This window comes from Helicoverpa zea, chromosome 12 (assembly GCF_022581195.2).
Source record: "Helicoverpa zea isolate HzStark_Cry1AcR chromosome 12, ilHelZeax1.1, whole genome shotgun sequence".
NCBI lineage: Eukaryota > Metazoa > Arthropoda > Insecta > Lepidoptera > Noctuidae > Helicoverpa > Helicoverpa zea.
In genome coordinates, this window is record NC_061463.1 from 12358119 (window position 1) to 12371208 (window position 13090).

Genomic DNA, 13090 nt, shown 5'->3' on the forward strand with positions numbered 1-13090 from the left:
AATAAAGAATATGTAACCATATTTTGTCTTCCATTTAGAATTTAACGTTACTTTGTAAAGAAAATTCTCCCGAAGCATTTCTCCAATCAAAATAATGTGGGAGTGGAATTAAATCACCTCGAACAGTAATTACAGTTCATTAGTAAATGTCTCATAAATATGTAAACATTAACGAAATAGCAAATTGCCACAGATACGAAATGTATTTAAATCGTGTCGTTAGTGTAGCAGCTATTTATTAGTCTCATATTAATCCGACACGATAGCGTTTCGTCGCTACTAATGTGCCCGTTAGTGGCCGGCTTAATTACTTAGATCCTTGATGCATGGACGACCTTGAACTATTCCGTCTTTACAGCTAGACGAATTGCTCACGTTTCAATTCTCTCGGGGTCATTTATCACCGCGCAATAACAACACTACGTACATGTTTTAATACAGAAATTCTCACAAAGAATACAAAACATTCTATAACATCTCTTTCTTTGAGTGCTACACATGTTTCCGCGTAATACTCATGTTCACCATCTACTGTTTCCCGTCAATTCTATTCGTGTTCAACTAAAAGACGAGTCAACGTAACACGCTTCCCGTTTTCTCTGAATTATTAATTGTACGCGTTCAATATGCCTCGTTTAATATTAATAACCGCCCGAAGTGTTTATTCATTGCCCGATATTTGTTTCAGCGAACAATTTCTGGCCGTGCTACCCGATATAAAGCAATGTGCAGAAGACTGGCTCAAAGAGAACGATGAGTTGAAGTCAGTGGAAACTAGACTGCAAGACTGTCACCAGCAGATGGCACTGATCAAGGAAATAGAAGCTTACGGACCTAATCTTAACAATCATCCACTATACGCCATTTCTCAGAAATACACGTCTTACAAACAAGCCAAGAACGCTGTGGAGGACTCCATGAAAATGTTAGTGAAGATACTGAAGGATTTCGATACTCAGATCGAAAGTTTCGCGAGTACGACCGAAGCAATCAATGGGCCACAACTCATGGCGTGGGTCCAAGAATTCTCCGGATCCGACGACGAGGAGGAGCAACCGATATTCGAACATATAAAAGAGTTTTTGACGAATGCTGGACAGGGCGCCATGTTGTCTCAGTGTGAACAAGCTGAGACGGAACTGTACCAGAGCATGAAGCAGACACATCATCTCGTGAGATCGTGCCTGGAGCTGCTGTCGCAATACGTGGCGGTGTCGCAGTACTACCCGCAGAGCCACACGGAGTACCACCGCGTCGTGATGTTCAGGAAGTGCCTCGCCGCCGCGCTCGAGAGCAAGTCTCCCGAGGTGTGCCGAGAAGTGGCCAGCCAAGTGACGGCACAGATCAGCGTCGACAACAACAAGGATGACACATCACAACAGATCATTAATTACAATTACCGCTTACAAAACATGAATGCTGAAGCCAACGCTAACTTGAACAAGGCTATAGAGAGACTGCAGTTGGAAGGTGGTCCTGATGCATTAGCTTTGGCCCAGGAAGCCTACAGAGAGGCGAAGACTAACATAAGCAACTGGGTGAGGACTGAAGAAGGTGCAGGAGCCGCATTAGAGTGTGTGGTAATTGGCATGCTTTGCAACCTGAACAGGAGATACTTGATGTTGGAGAATGGAGCTCAGAGTGCAGGGGACTGCCTTGTGGACTTGACATCTAGAGAAGGCGAATGGTTCTTGGATGATATGAGTGCTTTATCCATGCAGGCAGTAGAGCTCCTCTCGTTACTGCCGCTACAATCAGCATCGGCTGAAGACGCCGCCATGCCGGTCGCCGTGGAATGCGTCCGGAACACGAACCTGCTACTAGCCGACTTAGTACAGCTGAACTACAACTTCAGCACCATCATATTACCCGAGGCGTTGAAGAAGGTGCACTCTGAAGACCCGTCGGTGCTGCTGATGATCAATGAGCTGAACGCTGTCATCATGAACTCGCCGGTGCCTCTCAACGAACTTCTGACGCAGTTGGAGATGCACCTTAGATACTTGGTTATGGATATGGAGGTAGGTGTCTTAATCATCATCTTTTTATACACTATACAACATGATCAAACTTTCTCGTTTATATTTTCAGTCTCCAGCGAGTGGTGCCCCCCTCCTAGCCGCAGAGGTCCGAGCTCGCTACGAAGCCCTCCTCTCAGCATCAACATCAGAAGCTGAAGGTCAATCAGCCGGGCGCATGCTGCTGATGGGCTTCAACGGGCTGTTTGCGGCCGTGGAGCTGCGCGCTAGAGAGCTGGCTGATCATCTGGCTATACCCATCCCCCCTGCGTGGAGGAAGATTGATCATATTAGCGAGTCTATGCATATGTCGGTAAGTGGTCAAGCATATTTACATCGTTAAGACGGGCAAACATATATTATCGTAAAGATAGGAAAAAATACAGGCAGAAATTGGACAGGGTAAAATGGTTATTATTTCACCAGGTATAATATATGCCATTTTTTGTAACCTGGACATATAACGAGTCATAGAATTGACTAAAAACATCGTACAACATCAATTCCATGCTAGCTGAAGAATTAGAGCTTATTTTTTTTATGTCGTCGGCAAACTGATTGATACACAATCAGAACCGGACATCACGGCAGCTAGCGAACATGTGACGAGCAGACCCAAACGTCTAAGACCAGGAAATTCACCAGAAAGTAAGGATTACTTTAATCGGGGAACACACGAAGACACTAATCTCTCTACGAAATTGGAAGTTCAAACCGACATTTTGGCAAAATTAGTGACTGAAATACGGGAGATTAAAATACAAAATTCTAAGATTCAGGATTCAAATGCAGAAATCTGTAAGTCAAACACTGAGATTGAGCGCGCCATCTCTTTTATGAATAAAAATTTCGAAGAATTAAGAAAGGAAGTTGAGTCGCTTAAAAAGGAAAGGCAAGAACAACGTTCCTACATAGAATCTCTAGAAAAAAAGATTGTTGATCTCCAACTGAAATCTCGCTCAGCCGGCATGGAAATTCGCAACATACCTCAGTCTAATAACGAGAATTCAAGTGACCTTGTACAAACCGTTTGCAACATTGGGAAGTTAGTTGGAGTTCCTATCACAAAACCTGAACTCAGGGATATATACCGTCTCCCCGGTAAACCCACCCAGGCCGGCACCGCTCGCCCAATTATAGCGGAATTTACGACAGTGAATACCAAGCAAAAGCTAATATCGGCCGTCCGGGCATACAATAAAAATATAGATATAATGGAAAACAAATTGAACACTGAACAAATCGGCATTCCCGGCAAGCGACAACCGGTCTATGTAGCTGAACTACTACCGGCCAGCTCCAAAAAGCTTTTTCACATGGCACGACAATTTTCCAAAAACAATCACTTCGCTTTCTGCTGGACCAGCAACGGAAACATCTTTCTTCGCAAAAGGGACGGTGACAAGCAAATACTAATTAAGTCGGAAAAATGTCTCCAGGAACTTGGTATGAAGATTGCATGACTGACTCTTTTACGTATGCTCATGTCTCTTGTCTATACTTCGATGATCATTGCAATCTGCCTCCGGTATCTAGAATTAGTCTTAAAATACATTATACTTACAAACATCATAATCATACATATACATTCACACAATAAAAAGATATACACATATATATCCTACATTAATACCAACACATTAAATTCAAGCTTACTGAAAAATATACACGCATTCATACAGACATACATACAAACAAACAATGGTTTAAATTCTTTAACGAGAGGTGTTATTATTCTTCATTTAATTAAATCTGTCTCTAATATCCTTATGTCTATAATTAGTTTTTATTTTTGTTGCAAGTGAATACCATAATAAATATCAATGACGATTTGGACATATTGAGGCTGGATAAGTCCTTTTGCTGTGATCCACAAGACTGTACAAATTATATTAACGCATCTGAAAGGAATATTAAATTATTACATATAAATATACGCAGTGTCAAAAAAAACTTTGATAACTTACAGGTTCTTATCAGCTCCACTAAAATGAGTTTCGATCTTATTGTGTTAACCGAGTGCTGGCTGAGAAAAATAACAAGGCCGCCGAGACTAAATGGTTTTTTGTCACACTCAACTAAACTTACCTCTAATCAAAATGAAGGTGTAATAATATATACTAAAATAGGACTAAATATCACAATTTTGGAACCAAGCATTGTAAACGCCAACTCCCTTGTATGCAAACTTGACTGTAACTTTGCTTTCGTTGTTGTTTACCGCTCGCCGTCCTATAATAGTATTGATGGAGTAAAAGATTTCCTGACCAGCTTAAACAATACTTTGAGTGAACTTTCGTCTATTCCAAATATCGCGCTTATTGGTGATTTAAATATTGATATTAAACCAGGGAACAAAAGTCCACATAGTTTTGAATATCTTATTCAGACTGCGTCCCATGGTCTACTCCCAACTCACCTAATACCTACTAGACTTCAAAACTGTCTTGACCATATTTTATTAAAATCCAAACTTCCCTCCATTACATTAATTCTCGATTCGTTCATCACCGACCATAAACCAATTATACTTACCATAAATAACGCGAACCCAACTCGGAAGCAGAAACACACAATCTCCCGTCCTAATCTAGATGCTATTAAATTTGAATTAGAAAACTTTAACTTTTCAGAGTTTTATAACATAACTGACCCTAATGAAGCGTTGGATAATTTTGTTTCAACAGTAGCTACAGTGACAACTAAACACACCACAATCGTTACAATTCCTAGGAGACAGAGAACACTAAAACCCTGGATTACACCAGGACTGTTAAAATGTATCAAGAACAGGGACAGGCTTCACATAAAGTCTAAAAAAACACCGGATAACCTTATATTAAAATTAACATACACACGCTACAGAAACTTCTGTAATTACTTACTTCGCAAACTTAAAATAGCCTTTGAGAAACGTCAACTAGAAAAATCTAGAAATAACCCTAAAGCTCTTTGGCAAACCATACAGGATATCACTAATACTCGCAGAGAGCGTACCAGTGCCGATCAATTGCTTAAACTATGTGATAATCCTCACTCTTCTGTTAATGAAGTATGTTCGTTCTTCAGCAATGTTGGCAAAAATTTAGCAGCAGGTATACTAAAATCTAAAAGTCTAAGTAATAATTCCCCCTGCAGTACTCAATATACAAATACAATATTTTCATCCCCAGCTAACTCCCTCGTTATACTAAACACTGATGAAGACGAGGTGGAATCAATCATCTTACAGTTACGCAATTATTGCTCTGTGGGCTGGGATGGAATATCATCTAACTTATTAAAAATTTGTCACCGCGTTCTGGTGCCTCCCATTACACACATCTGCAATCTCTCCTTGCAATCAGGAACATTTCCAAACGGACTAAAGAAAGCCATAGTCCACCCCATTTATAAGAGTGGGAGCAGGACCTGTGTCAACAATTACAGGCCAATCTCCATTCTGCCCTCGCTCTCCAAAATACTGGAAAAGATCCTTAACAGGCAGCTAAGAGGCTTTTTAAATAAACAGCATATCATTGCTGAGAACCAGTATGGCTTCAAGCCTGGGGTCTCGACTGAAGATGCTGTTTTAGATCTTACACAATTTGTAGCTGCAAAATTAGATAGTGGGGCTAAGTGTTTGGGGATATTTCTGGATCTCTCCAAAGCTTTTGACACAGTTCCTGTTCCCAAGCTTATATCAAAACTAGAGCTCTTGGGTATACGTGGATTTGCCCTTGACATCTTTAAGGACTATCTTAAAACCCGTACGCAACAAGTTAAAATAGATGGTTTTCTCAGTAGGGAGGAAATCGTGTCGTACGGTGTGCCACAGGGAAGCATATTAGGTCCCACACTATTCCAAATATACATCAATGAGGAAGAGGTTAAAAGTAAGGCAGAAGCTGCTCTAAAAATTACTATGCTGTGGTTTCACCAAAATCTCCTTACCCTAAATGTGGAAAAATCCTGTTTCATCCCTTTCGCAATTCGGCAAAACACTAAGCCACCTCAGAGTTTTGTTGTAACTGCTCACACCTGCTCCAACTCTGCAGCACCTTGCTCCTGTCCCACACTAGTAAGGAGTGAATGTGTGAAGTACCTGGGTCTGCTTATAGATGACGGCCTACGATGGGACAAACAGCTGGAAATGGTTACCAACAGAACAATGCGACTTATATATGTTTTTAAATTGCTTAGGGAGTCGGCTGATATAGACACATTGAAAATGGTATATTTTGCACTGTGTCAGTCGATTATCGGATACTGCATTACTGCGTGGGGTGGTACCTTTAAAACCAATTTCCTGAGGTTAGAGAGAGCTCAGAGAGCTGTACTAAAAGTAATGACCAAGAAGCCATACTTGTATCCAACCAAACAACTTTATAATGACTGTAAGGTGCTAACAGTCTGACAGCTCTTCATCTTGCAATCTATCCTCAGAACTCATAGAAGTATTCCCAAATCCAACCCAAAAAAACGCACAAATGTCCCATCAGGTGTACGTCATAAAACTACATTTGCTAAACGCCAACATTATGTTATAAGTACCTACATATACAAAAAAGTACACAAAAGTCTGAACATTCTTGACCTAAACAGGCACACTCTCAAAGGTAAAATCACTCAATGGCTACTTCAACTAGACTACCTTACAACAGAGAATCTCCTAACATTTATCTCGTAATAAAGAATTTCAAAAACCACTCACACACACACACACACACACACACACACACACACATACACACACAAGTGACGATGTGCATCTCATACACAAACTCTTAACAATACACTCAAAACACTAACCACATTTCACTTTTATTTTATTTTTTTTATCTCTTTCTTTTATACAGTAGTAAATAAAGACTTGTCTATTTTAATTTTTTTTAATATCTTCTATTTTTATTTTTTGTTTGTTAATGTTACACCGACACTGTTTTAATTGTTTTAGTACTCGCTATCGAATGTCACATTATTATAAATTTTGTTACCTTATAGCTGAACCCTATCTCTAAGATACAGGTTAGACCTAGTTTAAGGGATAGAGTTGTGTATATTGTGCTGATAATATGATATTGTTTATATTAATGCTTTATCTTGTATACAGTGCAAAAAGTCCTATTTTGTGAAATAAATAAATTATTTCCATGGCTATTTATTTATTTTCAAGCATATAATTTACATTTTTAAATATTAAATATAAAAATAAAAAACATTTAAAAATATAAAAAATAGGTTGCCACCGATATCGGGCACAGGGTCCAAGGTACCGGTGGTTAGGGTCCCAGAGACAGAAACCTCCTCACAATACGTGCCGTATCAAGGAGTACTGCCTTCTGAATCAGTCCCTTGATCCAGCCGCCCAACGAGAGCCTCCTGAGGTGTTCGTCGAGGCTCTTGGCTATTAAACCATTGGCCGTAACGACAATCGGCACAACAACAGCCGTGTCGACACTCCACATGGCGACAACCTCGTGCGCTAAGTCGAGATACTTTATTTGTTTCTCTTTCTCAGCTTTCACAAGGTTCTCGTCATGCGGAACGGCGACATCGACTATCATCGCGCGGCGCGCTGATCGATCTATCACCACAATATCAGGCTTATTGGCTACAATAGTCCTGTCAGTGATGATAGATCGATCCCAGTACAACGTGATATGGTCCTTTTCGAGAACTGGGTCGGGCGCATACCTGTAGTACGGTACCTCAAGGTCTACAAGGTTGTATTGCAGAGCAAGCTGCTGGTGGATAATCTTGGCCACTTGGTTATGTCTGTGCAAATATTCACCATTAGCCAAACGAGAACAACCAGATATAATATGTCTGATAGACTCACCCGGATGGTGACATGCCCGACATATGTCAACCGTCCCGTCTTTCACGATATATCTCCGGTAGTTATTCGTAAGGATAACTTCGTCCATAATTGCACATACAAACCCTTCGGTTTCTCCAAACAAGTCACCGAAGCGTAGCCAAGATACGGACGCATTGAAGTCTACATCGGGGCCATGAAGAGCCCCGAAGAAGCGTCCGTGTAGCTGTTTGCTCTGCCATACCTCCTTGCGATCATGGGTAGTTAGTACCACAGGTCTGCGCCAGTTCTCATTTGCCAACGATAGCGGGGTGAGTCCTTTGTCCACTGCTACCATATCACGATGCATACCCACGTCGCTTTTGAGAAGATATTCTCTGAGACTGCACACCTCACGGTTGTGGAGCGTCTTTGCATTTAAAAAGCCTCGGCCTCCACATTTCCGTGGGATGTACAGTCTCATCACCGACGATCGTGGGTGATGCATTCGTTCTGCGGTCAGCAGTGTGCGGACTCTCCTATCCAAGGCATCCAATTCAGTTTGAGTCCATTTGAGTATGCCGAAGGAGTACATCAGGACTGGCATGACCCAACCATTATAGGCGCGAACCTTGTTGCCGCCTGATAAGGAACTTTTTAGGACCTTATTCAGGCGGCCAAAGAAACGCTCCCGTAATGACTGTTTCATGACAGCCACATTGATGCCTAACCCCTCCGCCATACCCAAGTATTTATATGTATCGTTTGCGGAGAGTGATCTCAGGTTTATGGAATCTGAGAGTTGTACTCCCTCAGATTCCACAATTCCCCCTCGCTTTACATGCATGACTGCACATTTGTCCACACCGAACTCCATCCTGATGCAACTACTGAAATTTTCAGTGATCTTCAGTAGCTTCATCAGCTGCAGTTCTGTAGTGGCAAACAGTTTCAGATCATCCATATAAAGCAAATGGGATATAACCTGACCCCCTCTCCGCAAAGGATAGCCCAGCCCCGAACCCTCTAGCAATGTGCTCAAAGGGTTCAAGGCCAGGCAAAACCAAAGTGGACTCAAACTGTCACCCTGGAATATTCCCCGCTCGATCTTAATAGGATCGCCGGTCCCTTCAATTTGTCTACATCCTGGATAGTGAAGAACCGTTCTCCATTGCTCCATACATGACGCAAGAAAGGCGCGTAGAGTTGTATTTATTTTATACAACTCCAGTACCCTCCTAAGCCATGCATGGGGGACCGAGTCGTAGGCCTTCTTATAGTCTATCCAACATGTCGACAAATTCTTTCGGGATCGTCGAACCTGTTGGCTGATGACCATATCAGTGAGGAGCAGCTCCTTAGTAGCACGGGACCCCTTCTTACATCCATTTTGAGAAACTGACATAATTGAATATTTTTCAATATGTTGGTTTATTTTTAATCTCAAAATAGATGTAAGAAGTTTATAGACCGTCGGTAAACAAGTGATCGGTCTATAATTTTGTTTATTATTATAAGTATAAATAAATTATTATTATTTGTATGTCTCTAACCGACCACGGGACTACAGAGTCCCGGATTTTTGGAAGGCGAACGTGGGGCCGAAGCCAACACGCTGAAGCCCTTTTGAGACAACTTTAATGAAATGGTAACACAAAACCGACGATTATCCCTGTATACACTATAGAAATGTACCCAAGGACAATCCCCGGTTCTGTGCTAAACTATTGCTAACTATGGATGAAAACTACTTAGGCTATTGTGATGGGATGCTAATGGACTAGGAATGGGGAAACTACGGGAACTATGGCACCTGCCGATGACAATGTATTAAATACATGTTAAAATGGCAGGTGGAGACTCGCCAACTCACTTACTGGGCCCCCGGGAATCAGTCACTGAAAAGCAACAAGAGGGCAACAGGGACATGAGCGGCTGAGAAGGGTGAGGATACCTCGGCGGACTTTAAACGCAGATCACGCGCTCCCTGTGGGTCCAGCATCACCGGCCCACTCGCCACTTACCACGAGGCACCTACCCTCCGAGCAGGACTAACCTTGCTCTAGCGACTCCACTCTGACCGGCCGATGAAGGCAAGCCAAGAGGCGGGAGACCTATCCCCCGTCATGCTTCACTCCGGCAAGCCGGAGATGGGGGACAGTATACTCTCCCTGGAGCACTCGGATATATAGCCCCGCGGGGTCGCTACTCCCCGTCATCCGCCTCAGATGCCCTGCGGGGCTTATTATTATTATTATTCTATTTTGTATGTTATTTAGTTTTCTTCTCTATGAAGAGAGTGTAAAACCTTACATGCGGGCCGGAGCCAAGCGTGTAAGGGGATGATTATATCGAAAAAGTAGATGATAGTGTGGATGATGTTAGGAATTTACGTGTAATGCGGCAAGTGTTGAGTATAGTTGCTTTTTGAAGCATGTGTAGTGTGTGGGTAGGCATGTGTAACGTGTTTAGACTTTGTGAGAGAGATTTGGGTATAATACCGGTGGATGACAGTACAATGGGGACTATGTGGACGGTTTGTGCTTTCCACTGGGTTTTTAGTTCTATTGCAAGATCCTGATATTTACTTAGTTTTTCTGATATGGTTGTTTGGATATTGTGCGAGTTTGGTATTGCAATGTCTATTAAGTAGACGGTTTTGGTAGACTTATCGTGTACTGTAATATCAGGTCTGTTATAGTGTATCGTTTTATCAGTTAATATTGTGCGGTCCCAGTAGATTTTATGATTAAGATTTTCTAAAATTGTTTCGGGTTTATATTTATAATACGGTACCATCTTATCTGTGAGTTTGTATCTGTAAGCTAGGTGTTGGTGTATGATTGCTGCAACCTGGTCGTGCCGGTGTTTATAGTCGGTCTGTGCAAGGGATTTACATGCCCCTGTAATGTGTTGTATCGTTTCAGACGCAGTGTTGCAGTGTCTACATAGGTCAGTCGGCTGAGTTTGGTCTTTTATAATATATTTTCTATAGTTCCTAGTAACTATAATCTGGTCTTGTATAGCGAGCATGAACCCTTCGGTCTCCGGAAACAACTCGCCTCTCCTGAGCCATTCGTTCGACTTAAGTTTATCGACGTGTGGCTGGCACAGGAAGGCTCGGTGTCTTCCGTGTAAGGCTTTGGTGGACCATGCTGCTATTTTTTGCTGTGTGTTTGTTATTGTTTCGTTAGTTTGTGTGTTTCGGTCGTGTAGGTTGAGTGGTGTTAGTTGTATGTCGGTGTTCGTGATGTGTCTGTGTAGTGGTGAATGTTCAGATTTGTTGTGGAAATATGTTCTGAGTGTCGATATTTGTTTGTTGTGTAGGTTGTGTATGTCTATCAATCCTCTTCCTCCTTCTTGTCTTGGCAGTGTGAGACGTTGTGTGCATGATTTGGGGTGGTGTTTTCTGTGTTTAGTGAATGAAGTGTTAATAGTGCGTTGTAATTTTTGGATGTCAGTATTAGACCACTGTATGATTCCAAAAGAGTATGTGAGGATGGGTATAGCAAATGTGTTAATAGCTTTGATTGTGTTTCTAGAGTTAAGATTGGTTTTTAAGATAAGATTGATGCGGTGTGTGAATTTTTTGTGTAGTTCTTGTTTTGTGGTCTTTTGCTGTATTTGTCTGGATTGCTTAAAACCTAAGTATTTATAAGTGCTGTGCTGATCTACTGGTTGTATTGATTCTCCTGATTCAAGTGTGTATGAGTTATTATGTATTTTACCTTTAACAATTGATAAGATTTTGCACTTGTCTACCCCAAATTGCATGCAAATGTCGTTAGAAAATTGTTGGGTGATGTCGGCTAATTTGAATAAGTCGTTTGTGTTAGCTGCATATAACTTAATATCGTCCATATACAGGAGGTGTGACAAGGTGTATGATGTGTTGTTGTCTGTGAGTGTGTATCCTATTTCAGATTTGTCGAGCAGGTGAGAGAGTGGGTTTAGTGCCATACAAAACCACAGTGGACTTAGAGCGTCTCCCTGGAAGATTTCACGTTTTATAGAGATTGGCTCAGTAGATACAGATGATGTGCCTTGGTTGATTCTAAGTGTGGTTTGCCAATTTTGCATGGTTGTTTGTAGGAACCGTTTTAGAGTCGGGTGGATTTTATAAATATTTAGGACATGTGACAGCCAGCTATTAATAAAATAGTCGTAAACCAGTGAAAGAAGGATTGTTGTTAATACAACGGTTAATAAATGTTTGTCTGAATATTCCAGGCGGCACTCCAAAGCCCGGTTCTCCGAGCTGTGCTAGAAGACATCTTCCTAGTGCGTCGCGTGCAGAGCATCGCGGAGGTGTTCGCGATGGTGGCGCAGTGCGCGTGCGCATTCAAGGCGAACGGCCCGCCCTCGCTGTTTGACGATGCCGCGCTCTGCAAGCCTGTTAGGAGGTATGTTTACTGTGGCTTTGATAAAAAAAGACGCATACAATATACAAAAAATAATAACAGAAAAGAAAAAAAAACAAACAAATAAGACACAAAACCAAAACACCAATGAATGTTGCTTATACATATAATTATATCTTTTTGACCAATTTTCTAAAAAAAGAGAAGGTAGAAAGCAGAAAGGACACTTATTTGTATTTTTTCTTAATGTTGTTAAAGTGTTTTTTGATAGCTTATTCTTGACATAGATATAATCTCTAAGTACTCTATTGCAGGTTCAGTGCGGAGTACGTGTCGCGCTGCGTGCTGGGCGTGCACTCGAAAGCGCTGGCGGCCGTGCTGTGTCTGCTGCTGCGCCGCGCCCGCCTCGACCTGCACGCCGAGGTCGAGCAGAAGGAGATCGGTCAGTACATCATGCCGCAGGTTCAGTGCTGTGTCTGCTGCTGCGCCGCGCCCGCCTCGACCTGCACGCCGAGGTCGAGCAGAAGGAGATCGGTCAGTACATCATGTCGCAGGTTCAGTGCTGTGTCTGCTGCTGCGCCGCGCCCGCCTCGACCTGCACGCCGAGGTCGAGCAGAAGGAGATCGGTCAGTACATCATGTCGCAGGTTCAGTGCTGTGTCTGCTGCTGCGCCGCGCCCGCCTCGACCTGCACGCCGAGGTCGAGCAGAAGGAGATCGGTCAGTACATCATGTCGCAGGTTCAGTGCTGTGTCTGCTGCTGCGCCGCGCCCGCCTCGACCTGCACGCCGAGGTCGAGCAGAAGGAGATCGGTCAGTACATCATGTCGCAGGTTCAGTGCTGTGTCTGCTGCTGCGCCGCGCCCGCCTCGACCTGCACGCCGAGGTCGAGCAGAAGGAGATCGGTCAGTACATCATGTCGCAGGTTCAGTGCT

General features: G+C 42.6%; 1 protein-coding gene across 1 annotated transcript in view; it reads left to right on the forward strand.

Annotated features, from left to right (window-relative positions):
- The window catches only part of LOC124634970 (serine/threonine-protein kinase SMG1), a 144550-nt gene that overhangs the window by 123411 nt on the left and 8049 nt on the right, over window positions 1-13090 (forward strand). Inside the window, exons 3-6 of the mRNA XM_047170673.1 lie at window positions 689-2021; window positions 2092-2331; window positions 12028-12200; window positions 12473-12600. Coding sequence (XP_047026629.1) covers window positions 689-2021; window positions 2092-2331; window positions 12028-12200; window positions 12473-12600 — 1874 coding nt within the window. The remainder of the gene's footprint in view (window positions 1-688; window positions 2022-2091; window positions 2332-12027; window positions 12201-12472; window positions 12601-13090) is intronic.